At 38.6% G+C, this 20,793-nt stretch overlaps 1 protein-coding gene across 2 annotated transcripts in view; it reads right to left on the reverse strand.

The window, feature by feature from the left end:
• Window positions 1-20,119, reverse strand: part of LOC126464393 (protein maph-9-like) — a 144,321-nt gene extending 124,202 nt beyond the window's left edge. The window contains exon 1 of one of the 2 annotated variants that reach the window (XM_050096230.1): window positions 18,902-19,234. In XM_050096230.1, the coding sequence (XP_049952187.1) occupies window positions 18,902-19,179 (278 nt within the window). In that variant the 5' untranslated portion in view covers window positions 19,180-19,234. Of the gene's footprint in view, window positions 1-18,901; window positions 19,235-19,835 lie in introns of those variants that run through there. The other variant, XM_050096232.1, reaches the window with a different exon arrangement.
• Between the last annotated feature and the right edge of the window lie 674 nt (window positions 20,120-20,793).

The raw sequence follows: 20,793 nt of genomic DNA on the forward strand, positions 1-20,793 counted from the left end.
CATTTGTTGTTCTTCATATAAGTATGGTACTCTTGTAATGTGTAGAAAGGGTGTTTTACTAAAAATTTCTTAAGCTGATGTTTCAGTTTAATTGTAGGAAGAGCTATGACTGCACTAGGCAGTGCATTAGCTGATTTCATACCTGCATACTGAGGCCCCTTTTCGTAAAGTGCTGTTCTGTGGCTGCCAGTGTAAAATCTTTCTTTGTTTCTAGTATTGTACCGGTGGAAATCTGAATAAGTGTTTGGGTGCAGTCTTTTCACAAGCAATATGGCTTTTAGAATGTATGTGTTTATAACAATTAACACCTCTGTTTTTGGAAATAAGTTGCAACAAGATTCCCTATATTTTGCTCCACAGACTATTCTCACACCCCTTTTTTGAAGAATGAGTAGCTTATCTAGATTAGCTTTGGTTGTTGCCCCCTAAATTTCAATACCGTAGTTCAAGTGAGAGGAGAAAAGAGCATGGCATGCAGTCTTTAGGACTACAGTGTCTCTACAGAACTTGCTAATAGTACTGATTGCAAATATATTTTTTGACAACTTAGTTGCTAGGGAGTCAATATGTGTGTCCCATTTCAGGTTGCTTTGGATTGTTACGCCAAGGAATTTTACACTGGATTCTTTCTTTACCAATTTGTTGCCAATGTATAATTTAATTTCATTATTCAAACTACTTTTCTTAAACTCCATCAAACATGTTTTACTGGTGCTTACATTTAAGTGGCTTTCATTAAAAAACTGAACAATCTCTTTTGTCACATTATTACACTCGGCCTCTAGTTCATTACATGATTCCTTTTTACACACAATGGACGTGTCATCGGCATACAGAACAATTTTGGAATTTATAATACAGTATTTAATATCATTTACATAGATCAAGAACAGAAGGGGGCCCAACAACGAGCCCTGGGACACACCATATTTTATGCAAGTGATCTCTGATTTGTAGACACCATTTTCCATTTTAAGTAGAACAAACTGTTTTCTATTGCTCATATAAAACTTTATTAGGTCAAAAGCAGCGCCTCTAATGCCCATGTTCCATAGCTTGTCTAATAGGATGTCAACATTCACACAATCAAAGGCTTTTTCCAGGTCTAGGTATACACCTGCCACATGTTCCTGGCTTTCAATACCCCCTAACACCTCTTCAATTAGTTGAGCAGCTGCAGTGCTAGTTGATTTACCTTTTAGGAATCCATTTTGATTTTCAAACATCAGGTTGTGTTTGTTAAGAAAGTTTATAATCCTGTTGTATATAGCTTTCTCAACTATTTTGGAAAAGACAGGAAGGAATGAGACTGGTCTGTAATTTTCTATTTTGTTGTTGTCACCTTTCTTAAAAATGGGTGTTACCTGTGCTATTTTTAGTCTGTCTGGAAAGGTGCCTGATTCTATTATATTGTTGACTGCTACAGACAGAGGTACAGAGACATTTTGGCTACAGGGTTTTAAAACATTAATATTTAGGCCATCATCCCCAGCTGAATTAGAGGGTTTTAGAGACCTAATGATGCCCATTATTTCTGCACAGTTTTTGGGGGCTAGGTATATACTATGGTCACATGTATTACCTTTAAAACTGTAATGCATGTTTTTATGTTTGTCATTTATGGCTTCCCTTATGGGAGAAAAATATTCATTAAAAATACGTACAATTTCCAATTGGTCTTTTATGAGCATACCATTGTGGTTAATAGTAAAGTCCATACAGGACCTGTCACTGCAGTTTCCAAAACTGTTTATGATTGCCCAGATGCCAGCAGTTACGTTGTGTGAGTTTTGAAGCTTATTTGCGACATAGTTGCTCCTGGTCTGTGTGAGTAAGTCCTTATAGTGTGCTTGATATATTTTGAAGGCTTCCATTAGCTCAGGAATTTCTCTATTATTCAGCATTGCACTGTGGAGTAGTTTTAATTTTTCCCTCACTTCAGTGACATTACTATTTACCCAAATAGTTTTGTTTGTTTCTTTTTTGTGATTACAATTGGGCATGTGGTATCAAAGCAGTAATAGAAGTCAGCAGCAAAGCTATCATATGAAAAGCTATTATTTTCAAACCATTTTATTTGTGCTAGCAAGCAGTTTAGTCTGTTTATGTTGTCATTATACATTATTCTTTTAGTTACAAACTATTGCTTTGTGGTGACAGTGGGGGCCTCATGGAGCTCCAATTTAAGCTGTACTGCATGGTAATCTGAGATGGCATTTTAAAACTGATGCACTGTGGGATAGGTGGGTCATGTTTGTTATTATGTTGTGAAGACATGTTTTACTATTGCCAATTTCTCTAGTGGGTTCCCGAATGAGTGGGGTCAGGTTAAATTCATCACACAGGTGATGTAACTTTTTGGTGCCGACATCATTTGTTAATAAATCTATATTTATATCCCCTGGAACTATAATATTTACGGGACCATTTGGCCCAGAAAATGTTGTGTCTATATATACAAGCAAGTCAGAAAGATTTAAGAAAACGGTATCTGTATTTGCTGCAGGTGGCCTGTAAACACCGATAACTGTTATGTTATCTCTACCCCATTTTAGGTTTATTGCAGCAAGTTCTGAGACTCCTTCCAAGCAGAAGGCACTCACATCAACAACATTAAAATTACTTTCATTTACAGTGAAAATTGCTACACCTCCCCCTGTCTTGTCTTTTCTACTGGAGGCTGTGCAGAATTTCATACACAGTGGTAGACTAATGCTAATCAGAGCTTCATTGTACCAATGTTCAGTTACAACTAATATATCGGGTTTGTCAATCCGTGAAATTACATCTAGATCATTATGCTTATTTCTAAGACTACCAAGATTCTGGTGTATGATTTTAAGGCTGAGTTTTACCTGCTGGACCTTAGAAGATAATTTTGGACTAGTGATGAGGCCAGCAGGCTTTACAAGTTTCCCTGGCTTGCCAGCGGTGGCTGGTGTTGTGGCAGATTTTGTTGAGGTGGGTTGTACCACCCCATGGCAATGGACTTCTTTTCATCATTTTGTGAACAAGTAGTGAGTAGTCATGTTAACACCTCAAAAAATTCAGCATGCAACCACAAAACTTGGTGATACTGTTAGTGTTTCACTACATATTTACCCTTCAATGTGACATGTATCTCCCAATGGGAGAGACCTCAGTTGTAGGAGTTTGAAGTTTGGCTGTTCAGGAAACAGTTCACCTCAGAAATCAACTCATTGTCATTCTGGAAATGCAAGCCATGCAATGGAAAGACAAAAAGAGACATGAGGTGTCACGCCAAAAGAATAAAGAATACAGAGGGAGGAAGGAGGGTGAGCCAATATTAGATAGCCCAAAAATGTTAGAATGTGTGTGTGTGTGTGTGTGTGTGTGTGTGTGTGTGTGTGTGTGTGTGTGTGTGGCCCTTGCTCCTTTTTCTGGGGGGGGGGGGGGGAAGACGGGGGAGGGGGGGATATCTAGTGATACACAACACAGCATTTGTCTATGATTATTGGCTAGCTTATGAAGTCATCTTGGTTGGCTTGGCACAGGTGTAACATTTCTGCTGCTGTGCATATTCTGTACCTTTCTTTCAATGCCTCTGATCAGTTGCAGAACACAGCAGAAAGTAGCCTTTGTCATGTACAAAATGTCATGCAAGATGCTGAAAACTGATCAGCGACTAATTTTCAGTTTTTCCATTATCACCTCTCGTAATCCTGCCAGAACTAGAAATGCATAGATCAGTATACACTAGGCTCTATCTGGCAAATCCTTGCACCTATCGGTGCTGAATTAATGGAAGTGCCAATTACTGAGTGTCTTAAACTTAGTGTAAACACACAGGGATTATACTTTATTAAATCCAAAGATACATTCATTTTCATAGAAAACTTAGTCTTTGAGTGTGTCCAAAATTTCTAATTGTCACAATGACAATATGCAATGACAGTATTCTGTATGACAGAATGGCTTTGCAAGCATTAAATCTGTACTGCATGTATTTGATTGTTGTATAATGTACTCTGGGAAGATGTCTACAGCTGCAGCACCAGCAGTGTGAGGTATAATGTGTTCTCTTCCCCTGTGCCCTATTCTTCATCACTTTAATGATAACTTTCCTTTAAACTTTTAATTCTCTCTTCAGCTGTTAAGATTTGCCCATAAACAGTTGATGGTGGTGATGATAATGATGATGTCAGTTTGTGGGTTGCTCAACATCGTGGTCATCAGCGCCCATACAAGTTCCAGTCTTTCCATTTCTGGCCTCGCCATTATCCAATTGATGATGAGGACAACACAAACACTCAGTCCCTGGGTAAAGAAAATTGCCTACCCGTCAGGAATTGAACCCAGGACCTCGTGATCCAGAGGCAGAAACACTAGCCCCTAGACCACAAGCTGCAGACCATAAACAGTTGCTCATTCAACGCTGTACTCAGCGGCAATGGCTTTTGGCAAAGAACCTCAGTTCAACTTATCTCTAACTTCCAGTGCTTGAGGCCTAGCATAATGTGTTCCTCTTGGGAGCCATAATACTGAATCACAAAGAAAGCCACAATTCCAAACATGTATAGCATTCTTTAACATTATAATTATCTAACAACACTGTTGTGCAAAACAGTTCATTATTGTATGTGTTATCTCTGCTTGAGTGACTAGAGGCTGGATGTAGGGTGGATTACTGAGGGTGAGATCAGTGAGAGTTTAGTGTAATTACAGATATGTCAAATGGGGTCATTAGGTGGAGTGCAGAATTGTACACCTGCTGGTACCAGTACACATGAAGCATGGTTTGTATTCGAGTGCTTCCTGGCCTGACCAAGTTACAGTGTTCTAACATTTGACTTAGTCATTAAATCTCCAGAATACTTTAATTGCAAAAAGATGTCCACCTCTAAAAGGATTTGTTTGTGTTTGGTCCAAGAAGAATCAGGATCTATTATTTTCTGTGATTTATTTGTACATTTTGTTCAATTAAACCTGTGTTACTGAAGAAGCAGGCTTACAACAGCCTCATCTGTGACATGGCAGTTTTCGAGCACCAGGGCCTCCTCTCCTCTCATTATTCCAGGTACTTCATAAAAAGATGGTCTGCCATTTCTTTTTTCAGACTTGTTCCAGCTCCTGCACTACAGGGTGCTAAAAAAGTGTTGAATATTTTGAGGGGTGGTAGTACCCAAAAAAGTCTGGTAAACAAGGGTTCTAAAATGCATACCTTAAAAGCTGTGAACACTTGTCCATCTTTGACAGAGCAAAATGCATCTCTTCCACTGCAAGCTCTTTCCTTTTATGTTTTGGGAGGAGACGTATGGACCAACACAAGAAAAAAATATCCCGTAAACATGAGCTCTAAAATGCTCCCCTTCAGAGCTATAAGGACTTGCACTTGTTAAATAGAAGAGATGTGTTTCATGGTATTGAAGATGAACAATTGCTCATAGCTCTTACAGTATGCATTTAGAGCTCATGTTTACTGGATATTTTTACCCATATTGGTCCCTACTACCTCCTCCCAAAATATGGAAAGCAAAGAGCTTGAAGAAGAAGAGAGATTTTTCATAGTATCTATGATGAACAAGTGCTCATAGCTCTTAAGGTATACATTTTGGAGCCTATACTTACTAGACTTTTTTTCTTGTATTGGTAGGTACTAACACCTCCAAACACCCCGTATGTGATGGTGCATTTGCTGTACACTTCCACCAACTTGGCATGAATTGTTGCAGCATTGTCCCCCTTCAAAAGCACAAAATGTATTAACACACAATACTCCACTTTATCAGTGAGCTGTGCCATTTTTTTTTCTCCTCTAGTGGTGTGCTACAGTACTAAAGCATGAGGACTTCAGTGTGCAGGAGGACTGCAGACATAAACCTGTATATATGAACAAATTAACTGTGTAACTTTTACTTTTTATAATGCAATGGTTAAAACTTTATGACTGCCCCTTGTATCAGCAATGAATACCATGAAGCAATAAATGTACTGTGAAGAGTGTATGAATTGCAGGGTTCTTATGAGGTCTCTGCAACATTTGCAGTTATCTATTGTGAGGGAGGAGCTGTATGGCTTAGAACTTTAGCAGCATGGAAAGCAGCACAGAACCATAATCAGCCACAGCCTGTCAATGCTTCTGCCTACACAGCAACATCAGGAGAAGCTGCCACCAACTTCTGCAAGCTGTTGGCTGAGCCTGGAACAGTGACTGACTGCCACATCATAACAGCCAAGCCAAGGTCATTAGCCTGTGTTCCAGAGGTTTCTAATTGACACAGAAACATGGCTCTCCCAGAAACTCAGCCCTGGGCAGAGGTTTTTACACCCACAGGTCCAGCCTGTCATCATCAGTACAGATCGGACATACTATGATGCATAGCCTGTGCTAGCCATCACTGAACTTATGACATAGCCACAACTGCCATCTCAGGGCCATGAACCAACAACTGCCCTTTGATTGTCTGAGCCAGGGCAGCCAGCAAGCTGGGCTGCCTTCATGGTGCAGGCAATGAATTGAGTTCCAATCAGCTCCTAACCTTGGGGGACCACCGCTGCTCTCCAGCAGTTCTGTGTTCATCATCCAGATAGCCCTGCTGGGCATGCCTACCCAACCCTGGCTACTGGCTATCTCATGCTGCCGGTGTGTCTGTATCAGCACGGTAGGGTCCGAGAGATGTCACCTGCTGCTTACTCATATACTGCTCTATGTTTACATATGACTGTTAATAAAGAGTTCTGGCAACAAACTGGCTGCCTGCATTGTCTGTACCTCTACCAACCTCCAGCAGAGAGCCACTCGTCCATACCTTCCTGATACCTCTTCTAATGAATAAATACTTTAGATTCTTGACCCCAGAACATTATTACATAAGATGACAGAGAAAGAAAAATGAAAGTCAGTTAACACCCTCGTCTTTTTGTCAGGAAAATGAGATATCCTTCTCAGTGTAAAACATGCAAAATTGAGCTGCTTAATTAGTTTATCCATATGTGGACTACATTTTGAGGTCTCAGGTCTGCTGCCAAATTACACTTTTATAAATGTAATCTGGTGGCTGACCCAAGAATCATTTACTGAACGTATCAAACAGGAATGCCTGAAGAATTACATTTCGAATTTGTTATCAAGCTGGACCACAAGATACTTTACACAGTGCGTATCATTTGGTCTACTTCTATTTCTGGTACTGACAGGTAATCTTTGCACTCTTGTACCTGCGTATGAATCTTCATGAGATTAACATTTAAATGGTTTCCTGTGAACCAGTTACTGGCCAATTCAATCATCACCTGGGCTGCATCTTGTGAGGTATAGTATGAGACTTCATTTAGTAAGTGTATGTCATGAGAAAATTTTAGTTTTTGAAATCTTCTTTAAGGTCACTGGAAGATCATTAATTTAGGTTACGGACATAAATGGATCAAATACCAGTGTGGAGTCCACATGTATCCACTCATTCTGAGCTTAGTTTTATTATTGTGACAGTCTGTTAATGTGACCCTCTTCTCTCTTTTATGAAGGTAAGCCTCTAATGATCCACAATGGATCCATAACACTTCAGTTTTTTAAGCAGAATTTGGTGGTCCACACAATCAAAGGTGTTGGTAAGGTCATAGAATATTACAAGATAATTTTACTTGTTTAATGCTGCCAGGATTTCATTTGTGATGTCTTCCAGGCCTTCTCTTTGGTTAACTGTTTATCAAACCCAATATTTTCTACTCAGAAAAAATGTGACAATATTCTGTCACATGTCACTTTCTCAAAAACTTTTCAAAAGACTGGAGAAGTGAAATGGGTGGGTAATTAGAGGTAGTTTCTGTTTTATAGGTGGAAGTGTTGAACAGCACATTTCAGCTGGCGTTAGTCATTGACCACTTAAAGATAGTCCTGTCAATTCCGCATAAGATATTAATACTCTGATGGTAACACAATCAATGCTAGAAGTGCTACCACTTTTTAGGGGTCAAATTTTACAATCACATAAGGGTTTTTACTTTCTTTGTAGTCAATGTATCTCTGTTAGTGTTTGCAGTGTCTTCTAAAGCAAATCAAATGCATCTCCAGCTGCTTGCTTATCAGTAGGTACATTGTTTGCTGTCACTAGGAGGAAGTAATCATTGAATTTGGTGGCCAATGATTTCAGTTTCCATCATTTTTATCAACAACAACATTCAAGGAAGAAAATTTCATTTGAATCTCAAAATTGTTTTTGGTTTATTCTTGAAGTATTTTATTTTCTGTCTGTAGCTTAGCTTTTTAAATAACAGGTTGAAGGATTTAATAAGACTGGTGGTTGTGGAGCTTCAATTATTGACTATTATGTGTCCTCCATATTGGATACAGCTTTCCATTCAAAGTGCATGATGAGTAACACCCTTGGGTTAGCTATCCCCTGTAAATGCTTCTGTTTAATTTTACCCTTAAATGCGTTAATAAGACTTACTCAGGAAAGTCCAAGATGGAATAAACACTATTATGAAAAATGATAAATTATACTTACCACATACAGGAGGTGCTGAGCCACAGACAGGCACAGTGAAAAGACTGCTAAGCATTTAAGCTTTTGGACAAAACGCATGTGTGCGAATGGACACGCATGTGCGCCCCCCCCCCCCCCCCCCCCCCCCCTCTCTATTTTCGAAGCAGAACTTTTTATACAAAAGCTTACATGTTTGGCTGCCTTTTCATTGTGCCTGTCTGCAACCCATCGCCTCCTCCATGTGAAGAGTAGCAATCTGTCCCTTTTATAATACTGTTAATAAGACTTACTCTGCACAAATTCGCAAGTCCCTTAGAAGGTGGCCTGCACCTGAAAAGTCACAGCACTGTCCATCTGTCATTTTAGACAAAGCGCCACTAATTGCTTCCCGTGAAGGACAAATTACATGTAGACTATCAAAACTGATTGTTTGATTGTTCAGCAGCCTGATGGATGGCACAGATCACATAAACTATCATATTATGAAGCCCCTGGCTGTGCCTGTCAGTATTTTTAGTGGATTCCATGTAAATATGAATTTTTTTTCTATCATGTCAATACACACAGCATGGAAAAGCTGATGAAGATGTCAATACTCCTGAGGACAACAGAATGCAATGTTGAAGTCTGTTATTTTCACTGTATTTGAATGACAGATGTCCGTCCCCGGTAGCTAAGTGGTCAACACAACAGAATGTCAATCCTAAGGGCCCGGGTTTGATTCCTGGCTGGCTTGGAGATTTTCTCCACTCAGGGACTGGGTGTTGTGTTGTCCTAATCATCATCATTTCATCAGTATCAATGTGCAAGTCACCGAAGTGGCATCAAATGGAAAGACTTGCACCCGGCGAATGGCCTACCTGACGGGAGGCCCTAGTCACAAGACATTTACATTTTTAATGACAGATATCACAAGAAGGTTGATGTCTAAGATTATAGATGTAGGTTGTCTCATTGGAATGTGCAGACTGTGTCCCCCTAGAAATAAGGTACACCAAAATCTCTAAGAAAAAGAGTTGGGCAGAAAATAGGGCCTTCAAAGCCTTACTTATCAACGTCCTAGACGAAAGATACAGTAACATTGTGCGAAATGATTCAAGTTTGTGCTAAATATGGCAGTCAATTAGTAGCATTTATTATCTTGTCAACTATTAATCAGTATGTGAGAAAAACCAAAGAGTAGTACACATAACTTTTAAATATAATCAAGACTTTGTTAGCTCTATCACGACTCAGGCTGACTTGAGTGTAGCAGTATTGCTTATGTTGAACAGATAGTGCAAAATGTAGTTTTCAGTTACAAAGGCATGTTCCAGGAACTTTTACTCATTATATGTGAATTAGGTAACTGTTCTCAGTCCATTGCAATATAAGCCCCACTTAACAAAGTTTGCCCTTTTGCTTGGCCCTTACACTTAAGCTGCAGTGGAAGTGTTTACATATCACATTACACCATTTCCCAGGTGTTAAGTGTACCAGCCTACCTTTCAATGTTTACTTTCACCTACTCTGTGAAACCCCAATTACTCCCAACACATTCAGAAGCACTGCCACTCAGGTAACTGGTTGTTCTGAACGAGTTAATATGTGTAGCTGAATTTCTATACAAAGCTTTCAGTATCTGTTCAGATTTTGGGTCTCACACTTGAAATGTTACCATACATTTGCTGGTGTGGTCTCTTGTTTGTTTTTGACTTTGTTTTGTGCCCAGTTATTTGATAGGATTTACATCAGAGAATTATTCTCATACATTTTCTGTACATATGAAGTCAGAATAAATTTCATATTTGTGATGAAAATGACATATCCTTGTAGATTTGAAGGGGAAGAAATCCTGGAGAAACCCCCTAAGAGTGGTGGTGAGGATAAATTCCATAATGCAGACTATACTAACAACTCTTCTACAGAATGTTAAAGCAGCAGTCCACAGACAACTACATAAGTACATACCATCAGTGCCACCCATTTTACAGTCCTTCAGAAGCTGAATAGTCTGTGATGTGGTGGTGAAATACTTGTGAAACAAGCATATTTTATCTAAACATTCTATTGAAGGAAATGGGATTTTTGTCTGTTTACACAAGGGTTTGATGATTCAGATTCAAGACACAATGTGAACTAGTGAATCATTATCCATATTTATGACTGAAGACCTGACAATGTTGTAATGGAAATGTTGGTGGAATATAAATAATGGTAAGAATATAGGAAAAATCTCATCATATAGTTGAGGTACTGAGTGGTCGATAGCCACATATACATGACTGCAAAAACTGCTGTGCCTTCGCTTAGAGATGTTTCAGTCTCGATTATGTGACTATTGACCACTCAACTCCTCAACTACAGTGTGAGTTGTTACATTTTAGCAAAGAAATTTAGCAGATTTCATTGTACAACAAGGCAAATGAAACCGATTTCCAGCAGTTTCAAATGACAAAGTGGAAAAAGATACAAAATTTGGGGAATCTTATTGTTCTTTGCATTCTCAAGGATTGGCCCAAATTACAATTGCAAAAACATTACTTTTGAACACTACAGTTTTCGGTGAATTTGCCCTGTTAGTGTTTTACGTTAATTTGGATAATGTTTCACTTTCGTGACTATTCTGACAGCACTGAAGGAGACTCTTTACTCAATCTTGTGAATATTATCAATTCATTTGAACATTGTTGCATAATATGTTCATATTTATTAAGATCTACTGTTCAAACAGAAACTGTGTCTTACACAATTTATTCTATCCAACTGAAATAGGTTTGGAATAAAGCTATTTGTGTTGTGAACCTTTGTTTAGATTTCCTTTGCAAATGAGGAGGGATTGCAACTCACCACCTAAAGGAGGCACTGAGTAACAGATGGGCACATTTAAAAGTAGATTGTTGGATGTTTTGTGCGCGCGCGCGCGCACACACACACACACACACACACACACACACACACACACACACACACACACACAAATTATTTTCAGTTATCAATGAAATTCACCAACAGCTGTGTAATTGAGATGCTATTTTATTTTAACTACCAGTTTTGGAATTCCACTATGCCATCTTCACGCCCCACATGCATGTCTCAAAAATAAATGATATTATCACACAGTGGCACATATTCCTGGATGTCATGAATTCAAAACCGTATCCCAGGTGCTTCATTTGAAGACTTGATTGAAACTTAGCATACCTGCATTCCACACATACTATTGTCTCTGGGTGCTGTGGCACCACTGAGGTATGTAGTGATCCCGGCTAGGGTGGATAATGGACAGTACAGAAGAAGTGTGGGGCAGGATGAACCATCAGGGTAGGGGTGGAGGAAGATTGATTTATTTATTTATACTTTTTTCCATCCTTAGAACATTCAGCACAACACTATCCGATATGTCAGATACATTAGAGAAAAAAAATTAAATACAGTGCTTGATTTGTGATAGTATGCACCAGCATACTGTACTGGTACCTCTGACGAAAAAAAATGAGAACTGCAAATTCAGAAATTTCGATCCCCCCCCCCCCCCCCCCCCAGAAGGTCACAGCACTGGAACATGGCAATAGGGCAGGATGTCAGCCATGGCTGTATCAATGGAATCATCCCAGCTATCCATTTAGCAGCTTTAGAAAACCACAGAAAACCCGTGACAGGATGGCCGAAGAGGGTACAAACCACATTTCTCCTGAGCAAGAGTTCAGAACATTAACTCAGGCTCGGCCTTCTGGCTCGATACATGATTTTCAACAAAAATAGTGCTGGCTGTGGGTGTGTGCAGGGACAGGATAGTGGCACCTGGAGGGGATAGACTAGCAAAGATTGAGGCTGGGGGAAGGGGGGTTACAAGGACAAAGGATATACTGCAGGGAAAAAAATTGGTGTTAGTGTGAATGCACATGGCACGGGCCGTGAAATAGTTGTTGAAGTCAAGCACACAGTATTTCATGGCATGCTTGGCAACTGGGTGGTCCAGCTGTCGTTTTGCCACGGTTTGGCAGTGGCCATGAATGCAAACACCAGTGTGTTGGTGGTTATGCCCACACAGAGTGCTACAGCTAAGTTTCTAGGCTTACGTGTATGCTATCTCAGGGTTGCCCCACGTTTAATGGGGTAGGAAATGCCTATGACAGGACTGAATTAAGGTGGAAGGGGAAGGATGTACCACACCTCCACCACACCCGTGCTTCCTAAAATTCATAAATCCAACAGAGAGAATCTCTGCCCTTTCTGACCGACACTTTACCTATAACTTGCTCTCCTATATAGAAGACAATAACCATTTTCTCTACTGACTCTTCACAGATCCTGTCCCTTTATTGCTCGATGGCCTGCTTGTTACTGTCGACATCACCTCCCTCTACACCATCCATGGCCTTGACACCACTGAACACTTGATAGCATGACTGTCTCCATATCTACAACCTCCTGCCTGGCCACCTCGACCTACTATTTCCTCACCCATAATTACCTCTCCTTGAAGGTATGATCCACAAACATATCTGTGGTAGAGATATGGTTAGACGCATGGCACTGTCCTAGATTGACATATTCATGGGCCTCTAGAGGAATCATTCCTAGCCATCCACCAGGCTCAGGTTTATTGATGACATCTTTACAAAATGGATCACAGGTGGGAGCATCCTATCCACACTCCTCCAGAACCTTGGCACCTTCTCCACCCATTCTCTTCATATGGTCTTCTTCAAACCAACAAGGCACCCTCCTCAATGACACATCAGCCTCATGGACAGATCCATCAGTACCTCTGTCCTCATCAAATCTAAAAGTCTTCAACAACATAATCATTTTGACAGCTGCAACTAGGGGATGATAGTTACCAGTCTGTGTAACTTGTGCCTGTGTGAATATATGTGTGTTTCTTCACATGACTTTGTTCAATAGCTAGTAATATACTTCTAACTTAACTTGTCTGCTGGTCAGTGCCTCCTCTATGTTGTGAGTAGTAGTCTACCTTAATTCATATTGTTATAACATTCCAGATTTTACAGATACGTATGTTAAGGTGGATGTCTGAGAAATGTGTGAACTGGCCTGACCTGTCAGAAAAAGTGCAGTATGCACAACAAAATTGTATGCACTGGAAATCATTACATCAGATAAATGTGGCTACTCCAATTGCATCTTTTTACTTATTTTCTATACTTTTTTTACCCTACCTTATTTCAAGGGGATGCTGGTGCAGTCACAGAAACATTTTTCATTAGTTAACCAAGGTAAAATTAGGCTGTTTTAGTAACGGATAGTCATTAATCAGTAAGTTGGAGATTGTTTTATTAGTGTGGACTTCTTTTCTTTCAGTAACAAAGTTGAGAGATACAGAAGTGTTAATGCCACTGACTGGAATGCTTTATCAGAACAGCAGTTAAGAAATGATGTTAAGGAAATGTGAACCATTCAAAAGTAAGATGGTGGTGAATCAGAGATTCACATTTAAAGCTGGCTTTACATTACAGATGAGCGGATGAGCATTGAGGGCTCAACCTGCACCTGTGTAAACCCACAGCCAGCACAAAAGTGCAAGTATGCCATGCTCATGAACTATGATGCTACATGACATCATTCTTTCAGTTCTGTTTTCCAGATTTAACATGTGCATTTGTACTGGTTACTCTACTCTCTCTCTGTCTCTCTCTCTCTCTCTCTCTCTCTCTCTCTCTCTCTCTCTTCAGAACTTCAATGCTCTGAGCTTTGGCTTGTTTCTAGATTTGATTGTAGTTTATCGATTGTACTGTTACCAGTAAAGTGTTACATGCAAATAAACACTGGGCACTGTTTTATGGATATATATTGTATTTCAGGGTTCTGTTTTCTTATATTCCTTCTTTACACCCAAGATGTATAGAATTAGATCCTTTCAAATGAAAAAGTGTTATTGCATACTCTATGACACCAAAGTGATATCTGTAAAACTAATTTGATGATAACACCCACACAAAAATCTATTCCTTCGTAAATGAACCATTACAGCAGAGTTAAATGAATTCAAGTACATTTTGTTGTAGTTCTTTCTGTACAAATAGTTAATAGATAATCCAGACACTATAGGACTTCTTCCAGAAATTGATAAACTCCTCCTTGAACATATGTCTCATACAAGCAGATGAAGTGCATAGGGAAAGTGAATCTTTGAAAAAGTTGGTAAAATTATTTTGGGTAAAATTGACTGTTTTATAATGATATGAGTTACTTAATTGCTTTCTTGAATTATTCTTATTTGAAAGAGTGGGAAATCATTTTCAAATCATGACTTCTGCAGTTCAAAAGCTGTTCCAGTTCATATAATTTTAGGATGACCAATGAATGATTAATGAATCCATTTATAATGGAATAGGTCAAAAAGGCATGCAAGCAAATTTAATCATAGTTAGTTGCTCAGAAGTTTCACAGTGTATAACATGCAAATGACTGTGCCATGTATTGTGTAAATGCAGTGTTGCAACCAAGCAAATGCCTTGATAGCTAGAGAACAATTCACTAATGGTGCAACAGTACTTGGAGTAGCTACTTTGTTAGAAGTACAAAAAACGGACAAAAATATGGACACAACAAAAACACAGCACATTACCATGCCTAATGTGGTGTACAAAAACTGTTGGCATTCAAAACAGCTACCAGTCATCTCAGAATGGATGAAATATTCCAGAGAATATTACACTACTATTCTGACAAAACACGGCAAGTTCAGGTAATAATTAAAGAGCTGGATAGCAATCACACACCCTTCTATCCAAAGTGGACCACAAAGGCTCGATAATACTGAGGTCTGGTGACTTGTGGCTAGGGGTAATGTGACAATTCATCCTAGTGCTCACAAAACCAGTCCTGGATGATATATGCTATCTGAATCTTGCAGAGTAACCATGGGGCTTTGTGGAATACCACAATATGGCTTCCCAAATCACCATCCCCCACCCCCTCCCCTCCCGCATGTTTTGCTTAGGTTTTATGGCTTCAGCACCACATTTTTCCTGTTACAGACACATCAACGATGAGTGGTATTGGTATTCCAGCTTTCTCTGCAATTCCCAGCTTCTGGAGCTCCCTTCAAGTTGTTTTGGTGCTGAAAGCGTTTGTGAGGGTGATGTTTGGTTCTGCAATGACTTTCGCAGCTGTCATCCCTTTATTTTTCATCACAGTCCTGTTCAGTGACTGTGTGTCACGATCACTCAGTACACGCTTTCATCCACTTTGTGACTTAGTGGATGATTTTTCTTCCTGTTTTTCCTATATGTGGTATAGATCTTCGATATGGTGTCTCTTGTAACACCACAACTTTACTGACCATGACTGATCTTTGCAACATTTTGAGGACATTGCACAGGTGCCATACATGGTCAAATACAACAAGCAACCTGGAGGCTTGGCTAACATTTGCATTTATATTCAAGCATTCATTTCTTGCAGTGTTTCCAAATTTTTGTATGATGCATTAAGACAGTGGTGCCGCCTGCACACGGCATGCCGACAATAAAATTACTGATAAATGCAACCAAAGATTGGAAAGCAAAACCGGGTGCATTGTTAATGTTTAGCAGCTCACATGAGGAAGTGTGTGACAAAATACAGCAACTACCAAACATTTTAAATTGTCTATTGAAATTTACCTCTATTCATTGTGCAGTGACTTTTCAACTGCTTCACTGCTACATGAACATCCATTCTTGAACTTAATCATAGTTAAGATATGTTGTTGGTAAAACATTTTTTTAAATACACAAATGAGTAGAAAAAATACCGTGATATTGCAGTACAAAAGTAGTAGTGTGGTGATTAAAGGCTTCTTAAATAATGGTTATTTCTTATGCTTCAATTGAGTAAAATGAGTCCTAAATGCATAATTTTGTGTCTATTGTTATAGAAGTGGATTTGCTGATGGTGAATAGAAGTGTATGAGCTGATAAATTAATCTGCAGTAGGGAAATGTTTTCCATAATTCACATGACTACACTAGGTAAATACAGCACCAGTACTGAAAAGCATGTTGTATATATGGTACAGTACAATATCGTATCACTGGAATGGTATAAAGAAAAGCTTGAAACAATGACTGAGATACTTATACAAAGCACAGCAAATACCAAAGACATGAAAATTATGCGAGGAGAGAAAAACTGTAACACTGCTAGACAGCCATGGTAGACTCGTGCCCGAACACAAAATAAAGAAGCTGAATTGAAAGTAAGTGGTATGGAGCAAGGAACTCCACTACACAACAGTTTAAAATGCATCTTCATAACATGTGGGAGTCACGAATATTGTTTACCAATTTACTAACAGGAAAGAAAACTTTCTGTAAGAGCACTGAAGGATATACTACCAGGAAACCCTGAAACTGGAATATTTTGTAGTTTATAAACCAAAATGTAGGCATCAACATACTCATCAAAGACTTGTGTGTTATCTAATACAGGTTTTCTGAATTTACATTTCATTTTTAGTTTTTATAACAGAAAAGTTGTTTAAATGGTGTGGGCAGCTGGCTACACTGTTAGTTTCTTAACAACATTGATTCACAAATTATCATCTTCCAACTGTTACACTCAGGCTATGCTACAGATCAGTCTGTCTCACAAATGAGATTTTGTTTGGGGGGGGGGGGGGGGGGAAGGTTACTATAATCTTACAGCCAAAGACTGATGGAAAATAGACGTGTGTCCAAACAGAAATTCTTCAGCAAATAGGAAATATAGACAAAACCATTTAGAAATGTGCCAACTGCAACATTTATGTCAGTAACATCTTTCACAATGCATATTTTAAAAAATTCATGGATTATGTAGACAGCACTGAGGAAAATTTATATTTCTTAAGAAACCCTAAATGTAATCAGGGAAGTGACAAACAAAAAGCTTCACAGCATACAGTTTCAATCTTCCGCATTCATTAACACACAATGAAACGAAAGTTGATGTCTATATAACGAAAATATCTGAGCAATTGTGGGAGTGTCAGAGGAATCACAGGGTGAAACTTAATAAGGTTGGTGAACTGTTTCTGAAATATGGTGCTATAGAAAAATGTTGATGATTAGAATGGATAGATCAAGTAAATTTCTGAAAGACATCAAATCAGATTGTGAAAAAAAAAAAAGAGATACATTTCAAGTTGACTAAAAGAATAACTTGTTAGGGCATATCCCGACGTGACAAGGAATAGCTAATCTGGTAAATGGTGGGAGATTTTAGGATGACACCAAGGCTTGAATACAGCAGACAGGTTCAAAAGGACATAGGCCACAGTACTTATGCAGGTACTAGTATGAAATGATTTGCACAAGACAGACGAATGTGGTGAGGCACTTTAAAGCAGATGCTCATCACCACCACCAACACCACACTACTTCGTAGGGAACAAATGTGCAGCACATCAACCTAGCTTCAAGTTACAAAAAAGGGCTACATGAAGTAAAACAAAACGGCCACAGGGCAGCTCACTTCACTGACTTGTTTAAAAACATTTGCCATTATCCAGATCCAGTTACCATTTACACCTCAATAAAGACAAAGTTTACACTCAAAGTGATAACCTACATAATGGAATCATGATATACAACACACTTCCATGAGAGATCAAAGACTAGAATGAATTTCATGCATTCACAAAAGTTGTAAAGATCTTTTAATTAAATAAAGTAAATCATTTCAATGAATTTTCATCTCAAACAATCATCGGTCATGAGGAAGTCGTCTTACTGGAGAAATGTCTACAGAGTTCTCTATTTTCCTAACAGTCATTGTAACTTTCATTTCACTCTTCTCCTGTTGCATTAGCAAACAAGCTTTCAAAAGTGCTAAACCAACCAGAATCTTTCCCCCATTATTTTATTAGTGTGACTATTATTGAGTCTGTTTTGTAATAACTACTCAATAGCATTCTTACAGCTTCTATTATTTTATCAACATAATTAGTGTTACTATTATTAATAATCCGGCACGTAAGACCCTAATGTGGTCTCGCTAAATAAGCAACAAATAAATAAATAATAAACTATGGAAATATCACACTGTTATGGAGAAGACTGAATGTGAAATAGAACAGGACCATAAACCAAACAGATATGTAATCTAGTATTTACAAAGAGGGTGTGTTTTGCTTCTGTGCATATTTAAATTATGTATTCTTTCGACAACATCCATACAATGCATTTTGTCCACATACTGGATAAATAAATAACAAATGGTCACGTAGTATACTATGATATTTTTGGTTACGCTGAAATTTGAATAAGTTTTCTCTTTATTTCCTGTACAACTTGTCCCCGTTTCTGGACAGTTTGAAGCAACCCATAAAATATAGTCTACAGAACTGAATTTCAGCAACTCCACCACCAATAACTCTGAATAGTAATACACAATGAACATGAAAAATTCGCTGAGACATTTAAAAGCTGATTATGCAAACTGACTCAATGTGATTCGAATCTGTAATTCGACTCCTATACGTACTTTTCAAATATGTCACTGTTATAGCTGTCATAACGTAAAATAAGACTACTCCTTGGTCTGTTATACGACCTATCACATAGGTCATTCGCGTCTAAAGTTGACTTCGTAACATGTTCCTTTGTGTACGTTGCGTCTGAATGCTCTGATTCATCTTCAGATGAATTATAATCAAAATCCTTTAAATCATCACATGGTTCACTGTAGAGATCAAAATCGTTATCATATCCACCACAATGCGACGGAATAAATGAACTTTCAGACTCATTGGGAGTTTCCATAGTCCCCACAATAACTTCTTGCTATTTACACCGGTAACGCCCCTTCCCTAACCCCCACCAACATCCTTTGTTTTCATAGCAAGTATGTGCAAACATTATCCTTGAAAGACACATATGTTTCAACATTGACGTTGGGTGTATCTTTCGCATCATTGGAACAATTGCCAGTAAATGAGAAAGGTACGTATTTCACGTAGTCCGGAATGATATAGGCATTTACTATCGGCGCCAGATCTGTCCGCAGCACGATATAGTCAATGCCAGCTGCTCATTCCACATACGAATTCATTACTATCCTAAAATTTCGAGTACTGCTGCAGATGATGAAAAGCTCTCGGGTTTCCAGGTGGATTACATAGAGGGATTGGTGCAACCAATTCAGAGTACAAATTGCAAGCAAAACTGGAATCTAAATTATGTACCTACCAGCCATTCTGCCTTGCTTGCTGCAAAAAGCCAGTGAAATTAATTTAAAAATTATTATATACCGCTTATATATTGTGTGTAAAAAGATAAAACATACACAGTTCATGAAAGTTAATAACTACAAAGTCAAGTAAAACCGATATGGAACGTCGTTAAAGAAGAAATAATTAGGAAAAATGTGATGAAAAAACTGCAGTTGATGAAAAAAAAAACCAAATGAATTGACTTACATTGCTCGCTTTTACTCCTGTTTTTACAATGCACACTCACTCTAAGTGGATATTACAATTTTCGATTGACCAGACATGCTATAATGGATTCTTTCAGGTTTCAGAAGTATCTGACATTACATGTTTACACATTTCTCATTAACTGACGGCACAGAGCTGACATACTGTAGTGTCCCAGATGCATTCAGATCAGATAAATTTGATGGCTAAAGCCAGGTACACACACGCAACAGAAGTGTTGCCACAACTAGTGGCATACTGCGGGTGCACGTATGAGCTCCCAGTTTTCTGTGGTGCAACTTAAGAGACGCAACTTTTGTCACGTCACAAAACGTTCAGCGTGGTTATACTTTGATGCACCACTTTCCTACCACCACTGCTCCCTGGAGCAGTAATTCGAAACACGACAATTCTGTCGCAGTTATCTTGGCGTAATTGCTGCTGTATGCCATTCGATTTCAGTGGTTTTTTAAATTTTATTTCTGAAAAAAGTGAAAACAGTGGTTGGCAGGTACACTTTCGCAGCTTCTATAACTACAAGAACAGCAACCTATGCTTGATTTTTTCCAGCAGTGAATATTTGCAAACCAGTGACGTATCTCACAGTCTTAAAAGATTTTTGAATGAATAAAGAAACTTGACATATTTAACCAAAAAAAGCGAGTCGTATAAACTTCGTTACTTGTGAGACCAAGCATTGTATATATTGCGGATTATGCGCAGTAAATATTTCAGAGTGTGATGTAGCAGCTGTTAACTAAAAATTGATTATTCTAAATGCCTGTATCAACGAATATAATAAGATTCTAAAATCTTGGAAGAATGGCGTGTCTGCCAATGATATTTCCATGCCAGCTCTTGGTTAGTTTGCCACAGCAGACAGCATTTTCTTCTCTGAATGTTGTTTCTTTTATAAATGTGTTTGTTTCCCCTGATTTATCCCTTTGCAAAATCTATT

This window comes from Schistocerca serialis, chromosome 1, assembly GCF_023864345.2.
Source record: "Schistocerca serialis cubense isolate TAMUIC-IGC-003099 chromosome 1, iqSchSeri2.2, whole genome shotgun sequence".
Classification (NCBI taxonomy): domain Eukaryota; kingdom Metazoa; phylum Arthropoda; class Insecta; order Orthoptera; family Acrididae; genus Schistocerca; species Schistocerca serialis.